At 38.0% G+C, this 13524-nt stretch overlaps 1 protein-coding gene across 1 annotated transcript in view; it reads left to right on the forward strand.

Annotated features, from left to right (window-relative positions):
• Positions 1–13524, forward strand: part of PDZD8 (PDZ domain containing 8) — a gene marked incomplete at its 5' end in the record, with an annotated part of 55800 nt that overhangs the window by 22903 nt on the left and 19373 nt on the right. The window contains one exon of the mRNA XM_010189113.1: positions 1680–1782. Within this exon, the coding sequence (XP_010187415.1) occupies positions 1680–1782 (103 nt within the window). The remainder of the gene's footprint in view (positions 1–1679; positions 1783–13524) is intronic.

The following is a 13524-nucleotide window of genomic DNA, read 5'->3' on the forward strand; positions in this document are numbered from 1 at the left end:
TGTAGTATCCGCTGACGTTTCCCCCTTTCTGAAATTGGAAACTAACTTCCAAACTCCAGCATGAAGTATCCACAGGCCAGTGCTGCTCTTTAAAATTCAGATGTGTAGTTCTGCTGTCTTGCAATATGTTTCTTCAAATTGGGTGTTGGTAACCTAATTTAAGGTGAAATCTCATTATGGTTAATTGTTTTCCATGTGTCTTATGTTAAGGTTCTGGCTGATAATTGTGTTTTCTTCCTGTTGTGAACTACCTCTTGTCTTTCTACCTTAGCTGCCACCAGGACAAGACAGCTAAATAGCTGCTTTGCTGATATTTTAGAGGGTCAGAAAGTGCTCCTGGAAAACTTCCTGGAGAGTGTGTCTATCTTTTTGTTTCCCTCTGACTGCACTGAGTAGCGGTGTCTTTTGTCTATCAGGTGGTACTGACCCAAATGTCATGTTCCCCCTGCATCTCCCCCATGCATTCCTGTACTCTGCTGAAAATGCATTAAACAAATTCTTCATAGATGAAAGAAATAGATACTTAACTTTCCTTGCTGCAATACAAGCTAGGGAGCTGTTGTAGCTGGAGAGGGGGTTTTCCTTGGACTTGGCTTAATTTTACCAATTTTTAATTGTTGGTGAAAGTTGTTTTAAGTAGCTTTACCTTATCTTCAAAGATATATCCACATGTATCATATATACATATCTCCACAGCCAGTTTTTGATCATAAATATTTAACCTAGAAACATTATTTAACAACATCAAGATAAGCAGAGATAATGGAGGTGTTTTTCTGACAGCTTTTGTCTGTATCATCTAAAGAGTTGTGTAATGCATCACAATCACAAATAAGATACTTTGAATGAAAGCTTAGCAACTGTCTTTGTCAAATGTATATAGAAAGTTTGGGAGAGGGATTAAAATCTAATAGTTGTTTTGAAAGAGCAAGATTTCTTAAGTTTTTATTCCAAAATATTTGTCTCCGTCCAGCTACTGTGAGATAAGCACTGTACAACTTTATTGCTGTTCTATAGCCTAAAGTTTTGTTTTGTTTTGTTTTGTTTTTTTTATAGTACTGATATCTACCTATGAAGCTTTATAGCCTTCTGGAATAGGGTATCATGCATGAAGAACCACTCTTTTGTTTGTTTTGAATGCTACCAAAAGTTACAGATGTGAGAGGATCCCAGTTCAGGGAAATGGAAACATAAGCAGTTTTAAACTGTGACTTTAATCTACGGTAACACTTGTGAGCCAAGAAGAGCTGAGAAGTTTATTGTGAAGTTTAGGACTAGAGACTCTTGTGGCTATTGTTGCTTTTTAAAAAGGCAAGAAAGTAGTTGTTCTTTTATGGAAAAATACTAGTCTGCCAATTGAACACTTTATTTTAAAAAAGAAAAGAAAAAGGGAAGTGCAACAGAAAAACAAGGTAAACAAAACGCAAAAAAATGAACCAAACAAACCCTAGCTGAAAATTGTAAGTTTTATTTGATATTTATAGAGCTCTCCCACTAGAGGGTGGCAGTGTCTTTCCATTGGTGTAAGGCTGTGCCTGTGGAATCTTTGCAGTGTGGGCTTTGCTGTGTGTACACAGTGATGATAATAGAGTGTATAAATGAAAAATGGCGAGTTTATTATGTTATCTGGTAAATATATAATTGTATTAAAATCCTTACTATAGGCTTTTCTATTTCAGGTTACTTATATTTGGATCCTATGACAGAGAAACAAATGTTCATTGCACAATGGAGCTGAGCAGTAATGTTTGGGAAGAGAAATCAAGAAGTTCTATTAAAACGGTAAAAAAGGGTATTTCTTTGCATGTTGCAGTACATTTTATGCTCTTAATATACTGTCTGAAAAGAGTGTATCTTTTGGATGATCAAATGGGTTGTATAGCAGGAAAAAAACCCAACCCAAATCATAACAGACCAGTTGCTTTTTAATCCAAAGTATTTAGTTTTCAAATTGATGTGTATGAATAACATTGCGTTTGGTTATCACAACTGCGCTTGAAAATGTACCTGGTTTGAATATATTGTTGACTGTCCATCTGCATTAAAACAAATAGTGTGAAATACTTATTTTTATTGTCCTGTTATACTTGGGTGAGGCAAGGTTTAGAAAATAGTGAGATTCACCTGTCTCTCACTGGCCAGTGGTGTGTTCCCTTCTGAGGTAGGTGTTGAAGATGCGTGATCAGAGGGCAGCTCGTGCGCCTGACTTCCTCCTCTTCCCCCTGCATTTTGGCAAAACGTAGGCAATTGCCATAGATATCTAGATTATTTAGAGTGTATGAATCTAACCCTGTTTGCTAAAGAAAAACATTTTTACAAGTGTCTGCAAGTATAGGAAGTAGTACTGTTGGTGGTATTGTAAGTTAAACTTTTACTAATTGTCATACTTGATAAGTTTATCCTCATACAGCCTTCAAATTGCCTTTCGTTTTTGTGTGTATGAGGGTAAGATCTTTTTCTTTTTTTTTCTTCAAACAAGAAGTGCAATGTATGAAAGAGCCTTTCAGTTTCACATTAGAGTGATATTGTGGTAGTCATCAAATTGAATTGGGCTTATGCTGAGCACAAGTAATGTGCTTATTGAAAAAATAACCACAAAAAACCCAGAAATCAACCAACCAAACCCCCAAAAAACAAAACCCAGAAGCTTTACAAAGACTCTATGCTAACAGTTTGTTCCATGCAAATAAATCACTGGAAGAAAAATCCATGTCCTGCATTTTACCCTCTGCTGTCTGAGTGCAACTAACTTAATCCCTGTGCCTATGAGCACAGCTCTAACTGGAACTGTTTGGAGACAACCGTCGTTTTCCCAATGGAGCAGCAAGAATCTACAGTTTCAGTGTTTTTGCTTTGTTTTTAAAAATCCTTGTACAAATGCTGTGATGCTTGTTTTCAGCTTACTGTGTATTATGTTTTTCCACAAAGGGTGTATGGTTGAGCAGCAGACAGAAACTACCTCATGTTGTCTTAGCTGCTGTAGCCTGAGTCAAGTGAAGAACTGGAAGGGAGGGTAGAGGGTCACCCCTGCTCTCTCAAGAACCCATAATAACACTGGGTGACAGTTGGCTTTCTGAGCATGGCAGGGAAAGGCCAAGTGGGAAGCCTGAAGCTGGAGTGCACACTGAGCAACTTCTGAGAGAACTTCTGGAGCCTGGAGCAGTAACCAGACATCAGAGAAACTAAGAGCAGCTCATGACTACGTTCTCCAGAGTCATCTCTGTCTTGACCCCCTCTCTGTCTGCTCCTAATGCAGTCAGTGGTGTTTTTGTGGGTGCATGTCAGCCCTGAGTTGGCTCACTGTGTGGTAGCTCCGGTGCTGGTGGAAAGGCAAAAGAAGGGGTGGGATGGCACCAGTTTCATCCAGTTTAAGCTGCTGAAACACGGCACCACCGGAGGTGATGGTGCAAAGTGTCCCAGTGGTCCTGAGAGCAATTACTGAATTAGCTTAACTGTAGAAGTTGCTGGACTTCACTGAAGCTCTAGGTAGGAGGTAGATTTGGGTAACTGATTTTCAGACCTCTTTGTTTAATCTGTTTTATGCAGAAGTTTTTAATTTTGTTTAACTTTGGTTTGTTTTAATCTAAAGACTTAAGCCTCTTTGCATGATCACATAAGGATAAGGTAGGAGCAGTTCAGCCTTAGTAGTCTGGCCAGTTCACAGTCTTAACTCTTTCCTAATCATAATAATTTCAAAATTTTCAAAAAACAAGCAATACTGCCAGTGTTCAGAAAAAGGATTGTGGGATCTGGAGCCAATCCTTCTAATACTTACTGATGTGAATGACTCCTTTTTTGAGGGCTAAACTCTGTATGAAACCAGGCACACACCTGCAGGGCTGTGGCTCTAGCAATGAAGGTGCCAGTACACTGATTTACTGTTACATTCCTCTAGACAATAGTTTGTGCTTATTTTGAGGTAATTTTCAGTAGCAATATTGGAATATATTCCTTTACACTTTTAACAACAGAAGAGGAAAGAACAAACACTGCAGACAGGGTGGCACTGGTGTGTTTGTGACAGCAGATGGCAGTAGGACTAAACTGATGGAGGGTGGAATAGCTCCTTTTAAAACTACAGAAAAGTACTCGGAGTGAGACTCTCAAGAAGTCATCTTCTGTTTCAGCATCTAAAATGCAATGGCAGGTTTTTAAAATTCCTTAAGCTTTTGGAAATCTGGTCTGCAATGTATGGAAGGGTTTTTCTAAACATCTGTGATGCAGTCCTTCATTAAGCATCGTTCAAACACTGCCAGAAAGCAGAGACTCCTTGCTCTCAGTTGCTGCTTCTTGGGCTCTGCTCTCAGCATGGAGAACTCGCTGTGTTCAACAGCCTTGCAGTTTAGGCCACTAGATAAGTGACGTCATTTTAAGATCCTGCTTTCGAAAATCTTCATATGGTGGAATATGGAAACTGAGCAACTTGCAGAACTACTTTGCTTCTCAACTTATATTCAACAGATACAGTGAAATCATGGAAACCTCTTCTTAGGAAATGAGGTTAAATGTGAAAGTTAAGTTACAAAATGTATTATGAGATCTTGCTGGGTGGCAAGACTATTGCCAAACGCCCTCAACAAAGGAAGTGTTGCTAGCACACTTAACATTGGAGCCTTGTTATTTTTCTGAGAAATAGTAACTGTTGAATAGTTGAATAGGAAGCTATAAAGAAAAAACACTGGTATTTTCCAAACAAAAAGCTTACTTGTATCATTAATCATAATGTTTAGCTCTAATGCAAGGTTAACCACAAGGCAGCTGATCACAATACTTAATCTCTTTCTAATATTAAATCCTTCCTTTAGTGTCTATGCGTGCAATAATTAAGATGAAGTTGTTAGAATGAATAACAACTTCAGAAACTACGGAAGAGGAATGATCAACTAAGTTGAAGTAAAAAGCAGGTAAATTTGTTCTGATGTAAAATATCTAATTTGTAAGCGTCTCATGCAGGCATGAGAATGCATCTTCTGATTCAGACTATGTTCTACAGTGCTCTTGAGGAAAATTCTCATAGCTTTCCATACTTCCTGGCATTTTCATTCTTTTTATTGTGTTTGTAGTAGTGACAAAAGATTAGACAGGTTTAATACTTCATAATGAATTTTGGCAAGACTTTAATCTGATCCCATTATTTATGGAATATTACTAGGTGTCAAATACGGTTTTGAGAAAAGATGCTGTGTTATTGAACATATCTGGAGCATTATTGAAGTGTCTGTTATAATACAAAGGTGTCTCAGGCTTCTGTTTATCAAATCAGTCTAGAACACCAGTGAAACACCAGAGAGGTGAGTTGGCACAATCTCATGTGACACATGTAAGCATTCTTCAATATCTTAATTATAGTACATGCTGCTGGAATTAACAGTAATCACTGCATTGTTGTGTAAAACCTAATTAGGTATGGATAGGATGTAGTAATTGGATAGCATTAGCAGCGCCGGATTACTAGACAGGTGTTCTGTTGCTAAATCATTAGATATGTCTAAATATTGTTTGTAGTGATTAAATGGAGACTATGCCATAAATGTGAATGGTTATGTCCACTGAAATGCCAGTCAGCAATACCAGATTGATTTCTACAACCAGAAAGATTTGTTATGTTTTGCTTGGAGCACATCTGTTTAGAGCAGATCCCAGCCTTGTTACACACAATGAGAATCTTGCAGCTGGCTTCACCTGTGCCAGCACTTCAGATATGGTGCTGTGACAGAATCATGTAATTTTTCAGCAGAAACTGAAGTTTCTGTGTGAATAAAGGGAAAATACAGTCTACCTTCCTCAAAAGTGGCAGAAGAATGGACACAGAAATGACCTTGAAGTCTTAGTAACGGAGACCTGAGGTAGCTTTGCAGCTGTAAGTACTCTTTACATGGACTATGCAAGGCCTCGACTGCTCCGTGGGTGCTCAACTGTCCTGCATTGTGTGGTGCTGGTGCTTTGCTCTGGTCCCAGCAGTGTAGAGAAGGATGAATCAAGGGTACAGCTGTACAGAAATGAAAATATTGGTTCATGTAAACTGCCCTACATATTTTGGTAGTCATATTGCCTTTCTTTAAGTACTGACTCTTTTTGACAAGTAAATTAGTTTTCTACAAATCATAGAAACTATTGCAAAGAGGTTGTTATCTTCTGATACTCTTATAAGAAGGAAGCATGTACAAACTCTAAATGATTTGTAATTTTTGTTGGTTGTATATATGTAAAGTAATGGGGGGAGGTGCTTAACGGCAAAGCACAATGTGTCTGTTCCAGGTTTTCTTCTCTGTCTTTTTTTTTGTCTTCAGGAGCAGTAGAGTCGTTACTGATCTTGAAACAGTCAAGTTAGATAATCTAAGAAAACAGCTGTAAATTCAGATTTTAACTAATACATTGTCTGAGGTAGTGCTGTAAGGAGTAGCCACAGTTTTATATTCCTAAAGGTAGTAAGTGTTGATGGGTGGGGTTGTTTGGGTTGTTTGGTTGGTTTGGGTTTTTTTAAAACCCCTTTTGTACATACTGACTTTAGCAACACAGAAACTGCATTTCATATTCTGTAATGTAAAAATTTCCATCTAAAATGCCACATCTAATGGCCCTTAGGGCTGTACTTTTGCAGCAGTTGTCTCAGGAGCACACAAATATCCTCTAAAGTGACCTAATAATAGAAAGAATGAAGGAATTAAAGAATTAAGCATCCCACCACTTTTTTAGGAATTCTGCTTGATGTTTTCTCCAGTTAATTCTGAACATTGTGGTCAGCAGTGGAGTAACTGAAGGGTAAGACGAGTGACACCATCTTTCAATATTGCATTCCAAATCTGTGCATATGTATGCATACACATATATAGGCCATGATCTCCACCTCTTTTGGTGAAGTTTTCTTGATGGACGTGGCCTTTATAGGTAAACTTAATGGTGACTTTGATATTGCTGTAGGCAGGCTGCTTAGTACCTGTTTATGAAAACAAAGCAATATCTTTCCCAGCCTTTCATAAACTAAATTTACTTTATCGGGGATTAAGGGGAACTTAAAGGTATTCTGGTACCACTAACATAGGAATGTGAAATGAGAAATAATGTAAATCAAATCCAGCAAAATGAGTTGCCTGAAGGTACCAAACTGTAATGTCAAAATTTGAAGGAACTGTGAAATGTTAATTTGTAAATACATGAAGTTAAATGCCTCACAGTTGGCATTTCAGTGTGCTTATTTAACAGCCTGCCATTTCAGCATTTAATCCTATCAAAAGAGAGGAGGAGGATTAAAGCAAGAGAAGCTTTTTGAAAATGTCACTTTTTATGAAAGTTCATGATCTTGTAAAATTTGATAATATTTGTAAATACAATGGGGAATAGTTCTGAGATTTGCGCCTTACATAATATTCTGTAATCCGTCTTTCAAAGAAACTTGAAGGCCATCAGGATTTTTTCTGGCTCATCCTAAACATTTAAGCTTTTTGACTGGGGGCTTCAGAAAGCTTTTCTGTGATTTAATGAGGCCTTCTGTGAAAATGCACTGTGGTTCTTTACTATTGAATATGAACATTAAAAAACCCCAAACAAACAGAAAACCCCACTTACAGGTTTTTTTTTAGTGTACATATATTCAGATAGTTGTTTAGAACCAGATGTTATCGCTCTGGTCACAGCCTGACCTGATACTTCTGGCCTGTTGAAAATCATTCAGCAGCTATCATGGACTGCATCCTTGGGCATGCAGACCCTCATCTAGGACAAGTAGAAAGCAGAGCTTGCCATGTTTTGGCATTTGGCGGCGGACAGTATTAAATGCATCATGTAGCAACTCATGGTTACTGACTCATCCATGGCACTCAAATTTAGGAAGTGAAGTTCTTCTGCAGCCAGGTACTTGTCTTGTGCAGTGAAATAAGTCTCTGATTTGAAGCCACTTAATTCCAGTCAGTCTAAATCTGCATTAGATTTTGTAACCGAGTTGTGTTGCAGGTGCTGTTGGTGATACTGTATATTCAGTTGGGGACTTCCAAACTGATCTTTTTCAAGGTGTTATAGTCTCTGAAAGCATGGTAGTGACCTCTTCCTGATGCATCAGAAAGAGCCATGAAGGCATAAGCCTTCAAAATACCTGTGTTGGGTGAATTCACCCCTGTAAGACCTCTCTCTGTCAGTTCTAAGACAAAAATTCTATAAAACTTCAAGCTTGGTAAGGGATTAGTTCTGCTCTTTTAATGCTTTTTACAGGACTGATAAACAACATTAATCTCACCTGTAGTACAGACTGAGTTACTTTTTAGTTGTCTGTCTTCTATATCCTCCTGATAGTACCCAGTTTGAATAGCAAATGTAAGCTTTTCTTGTCATACTTCTTAACTTACAACTTCATATTTAAAATATAAAGCTAGTAAGTAAACACTAAGTGATATCTTTTCCTTAAGTGCTTGTAAGAACTAAGGTGCTGCTGCTGCACGCTGCTTTAGTATGTCACTAGACATGATGCTGATGACTTTTTTGTATGCTTGTCATCTATTCTGCTGTATGTCCAAATATTTGGTGCAGGAAAGAGTTTCAAGTAGGTTTCACAGCAGCTGTGTTTCTCATTTGCAAAGAAATTGATTTACAGTGATAGCTGATCTTGCTGAATAAATAAATGGTTGATGCATGAAAGCTAACTTTGTTTGTATAAACAGTATGGTCTATTGTGAGAGAGATAACAGGGCTTTATTGACCAGAGGAAACAAAAGTGGTTTCTGGGTAATTCAGGATATTTCTGGAATGCCTTTCTAAACTATTTTGTTCCATCCTATTGCAAAGCTGTATGGCAAGATGAGCCAGCAGCTCAGGTTGGAGTTTGCTTTATGTGGCTGGAGTAGAAGGGGAGGGCCTTCATTAAACACAAATATCCACAACCACCTCTGGGAAAATAAGCTGTTTTCATTCTCATTGGTTTGTAGTTTGTTTTCCTCTTCAGTTTTCTAGTTTATATTTACAATATACTTTTTCAGATCACCTCTATAAAATTTAACTGCTTCTTAATATATTAGCTTTTTTATTTTCAGATCAAGAAATCTGAATCCATTCCTATTACGAAGGTAATAATTAAATTGAAACTAACGTACCCATTTGTATGGATCTTAGTGATGTTATGTTTCCCTACCAAATCAGGACCTCACCAAGCAAACTGTTGGGCAAATGTTGGGTACTTGAATCTGATTCTCATTGTGAATTTAGCTGGTGTAAATATAGAAATCACATTAGCTTAAACAAAAAGCATCATGAGGCTAAATATCAGGAAGAAATTTGGAATGAAGGGTTTTTTGGTAAGGATCCTTAATATTTAATTAATAAATATACTATATGTTGTTGTTATTGATGATGATGATTTAACTAACGAACTCAGTTCTTTAATGTAGGTATTTGATGTACTTCAATGGGAAGGAAATTAATTTTCATATACCACAAATAGTTGATATCTACGGGTCTTAAATTTTGTAGTGCGTGTGTCAAAATGCAGATATAAAAGCTGAGTGACTGCAAAGAAAGCCTTTAATTTTGTGGGAAGAATTACTTATTCTGAGTACAATCCTATGTAGTGTTGCTATTTTTATGAAGTCAAATGAGTTAAGTAGCTCAGATCCTTGGACTCAAGTTAATGCAGTGTTGTTACATGTGGCATGTCTTACCTTCCTGGAATGCTGTAATTATTTAACTGAAGATTATCTTGAAATGACTCTTTGGGGTTTCTTGTATTAGTTTTCCCTCCTCAATCACAAGCTGAAGCAGAAATCAGGTTTTGTTTCTTAGTGTTACAAGTCTCTTACAGGTCTGTCAGGGTGTAGCTCAACATCTGGTGGCACCAGTGAATGAAAATGGTGTTTGGACTATTTATACGTTGTCATTACCATTTTCGATATTTACCATGGCTGTTCTATGTCTGTAGAACCGCAGGAAATGTGGGCAAAAGTACATGTTAATATAATTATTAGCGCAGGGTAAGTGGTGATTCTTGCTTTTTCTTTAGGGTGACCAAGCATTTTAAAAAACACTTTCAGTAATTGAAAAAGTGAATAAGCAAGCATCTTGTAATGCAAGTGTGGTGTGTGTTCTCCAAATGCTCTGTAATGATGACAGATAGAAATGAGAAAGTAATATAGGTGGGCAGGGTAGCAGTTGCCCTGGAAAAGCCTTGGGGATAAGAATGGAATTGCCGATTCCCATCATAGAAATGAAATGACTAAAAGGTCATTCCAGTGTATTCAGGTTAGATAGAGCAGACTGGTGCTCTGCAGAGGACACCTACCTATCAGGAGCAATCAGAGGTGAATCATCATCAGAAAATGGACCATTTCCCTGAATACAGTCTGTTAAGAGGCTGCCTCCTTTAAAGCTTTGGTAAGGTAAATAGAATCTTTGAACTATGTATGTCTTTACAAATATATTAACCCAAAGTCAGGTCCTTACTGATGCCATGTTTCTGTTAAGTGCTTAAAGTATCATGTCTGTGCACCTTTATATCCATTTGGTGTTAATTGAAGCTATGTATTTTCTCTAACTCATGGAAGAAATCTTAACCAAAAAAAGCCCTTAGAAATCTGAGGCCAAATTTGTAGAAAGCTGTTGGGTTTTGTTGTTTGTTTGGTTTTGTTTGTTTTAAAAACAGCCATAAAGTTTGTCACATCTAAACAAATATGTAAATATATATGCACTTTATATATGTATATCTAAGTTGTGCATATATATAAATACATGTACTTAATATTTATATATTTATGTATCTAGATATCTAAAATGAAAAACATCAGTTGTTCTTCTTCAGTTAAATTTAAATGGAACTCTTCATGGCTAATAAATTGACCGTGCATTCAAAAAACATAGATGCTTGTAAATACAATAAATCACCCCTGATGAATTTGGCTTATCTGAAGTTCAACAGTACTTACAGCTCCAATGATGCACAAAAGAGTAGAGAAATACAAAGATAATTATCAGAGCAATTGCAGAAGTCTGTTTCTGGGTTCCTTGGTAGTTAATCACACATCTGTGGAAATACAGTAAGAACAGGCTGTACAGCAGCTTGTAAACTAAAAAAATACAATCGCTTTACGTAACTGTGAACTACTGGTGAAGTGAGCGTAGGATTACGGTGTTCATAACTACATAACACAAACATGTCCATCTCTACTAATCTCTCCCCCTTTTCAAACCAGTGATTTCCACTGATCTCAAATCAGATGCACATCTGTGTGCATCATCTGAGATGAAAATACACACTATGTGATTTTAGTGAACTAGTTAAGTCTAACAAGTAAATATAATTTATAAGTTGGTGTTCAGTCACAGGATGTTTCTGTGAAATGTAAAAATCCATTTGAGCTGTATAGCCTATTCTTAGGTGATATACAAACCACCATGCAACAAAGGTGTTGATGGATGTTGTACATACTCGTGTATAGCATGTGTTTACTCATTTTTTGGATCTGAGATCCATGTGTAAACTGCAGGCGAAGTTGTCCTATGGACGTGTGTATATCTAAATAACTGACCGTTTGGAAAATGGATGTGTGTGTCACAAGCAATGTTGAAAGCAGGATGCTTAAGCTGCCCACACGTTAATAGTGGCACAGCCTGGGGGCTGAGGACAGGACTTCCACGCCGTATGCATCCTGGAGGTGTTACTGGAGTCTGCTTCTGGTCCATCCTCCTGGACTGACCATGAGTGCTCCAGCAGTTGGAGCACTTTGTCAGATGTAGCTTCCTCTGGAGAGAATGTACTTTGTGTGCTCCAGGAGCACTGAAGAATGAAAATCAGGTTGCAGTAGGTGGAGACCATGGCAAGTTCTGCTTCAAGAGTACATGCCTGATAGGAACTGAAAAGCAAGTGTGGGCATACGCAGTAAGCAAATTCCATCTTTGGTGCTTGCTGCTCCTCCCTCTTTTGTCTCAAATGAGCTAAAAATCAATAGAATTTATTTTGTCACTGTTGCACATGACAGATCTGTTAATGAGAGGTGTAGTATAGAAGTAGCTGAGGGGCTGTTGAAGGTGTGCAGAGGAATATATTTTTCTGTCTAGGTAACTTGATTTCTTGTGATACCTAAAATGAAGCAGCTATGTTTGCATTGGTAGTTGTTTGTTATGGCTTTGAATTGTTGCTTTACTTTAGAGGAGTGAAGTCCAGTGCTGAGTATCAATGAGATGAGAATTTTGAGGGCACTCCTGAGTTTTCTTATTTGTGCTGGCCCTGTGCAAAGAGGTAAGGAAGAGGTAGGGGTGAGTTTGTGGATGGGTAGAGTTGGTTTTATTTCAATAATTTTGTTATTATGAATGTGCCTGAATTGCAAGCACACAGTTTCAACCTGAAGAAGGTTCCCCACTTAGGTGGGATAAGATGTGTTAAGAGTGAAACTCTGTGGTCTGTGTTCTACTTGGGAAGGCCGCTGCGAGAGCCTTGTTTGTCATGCAGCTGTGTCAGCGAGGAAACGTAAGGCACTGGGTAAAAGAGTCCAGTTAGCTGGAACTTCTTTGAAAGTCTGCAGTAAGGAAAATACCCTAGGTGCGAGGGAGTGTATTGCTTAACCAAACCAGTTCTCTGAGCAGCACTTAGAGATGTAATATCTGTTAATTATTAAAGGAGAAAGCAGGCACAGTAGTAAGGGAGAGCAAATAATGACTATTAGCTTGGTGCAGAAGCCAGGTGTGCTGATGAATAACTGCATCAATTCAGCTGCATAAACAGAGCAGAGGATGTATGGCAGAAGTAATACTACCAACAAAGTCATAGGAGTTGTAAGGTCGTGGGAGTAGAGTAGCTGTAAATATATTTGGTTAGTGTGGAATCTACAGTACTTTATTAACATATGCTATCTATAGGTTATGGAAACTCCCAGGAAATGTGGTGGTGTACTATCAGAAATATTAAAGAGCTGGCTTCAGCAGAAACACTGGCTTGATTTCAAGCATTTCTTCTTACCTATAGAATTCCAAGTAAGATTTAAATGATGCCCGGACAAGTTACCTGTTTAGTAGTTAGTCTAGAGTCAGTGTAACCTCAAATGGCAGGGATCTCTGGAGGCAACCTGGTCCCAGTTCCACCCAGGTAAGGACTAAGCTGGCTCAGACCCCTCAGGACCCCGTTCAGAGGGGTCCTGGCAGCCAGGATCTGCCAATTGTTTTAAAAAGTGTTTCTTCGAATTTTTTTCCTCACTAAATAGTACCTGACAGACTATACTGTTACACAGGGAGGGAAAGCAACAAGAGTTATCTGAACTAATTTCAACTAGCTAAATAAAAAAAAAGGAAAAGAATGATTTAGTCTGGAGAGCAGTCTGAGAGTGTAGGGATATAGCCTAGAGTATAGGGATGGATTCAGATGGAGTAAAATTCCTGTGTTGTAGGCAGTCCAGGCAGGAGGCGGTTTCAGCCTAAAAATACCATATCAAAATTTCTTCAAGGCTATACCTGAGCTTACAGACCTGCTGGAGAGAGAAAATAGCAAATGCATAATATTCTTGTATGTATTATTAAACTTACATGGTCTTGGTATAATGGGTGTTTAGCCAAAAC

Source organism: Mesitornis unicolor, unplaced genomic scaffold (assembly GCF_000695765.1).
Source record: "Mesitornis unicolor isolate BGI_N332 unplaced genomic scaffold, ASM69576v1 scaffold8127, whole genome shotgun sequence".
Taxonomy (NCBI): Eukaryota; Metazoa; Chordata; class Aves; order Mesitornithiformes; family Mesitornithidae; genus Mesitornis; species Mesitornis unicolor.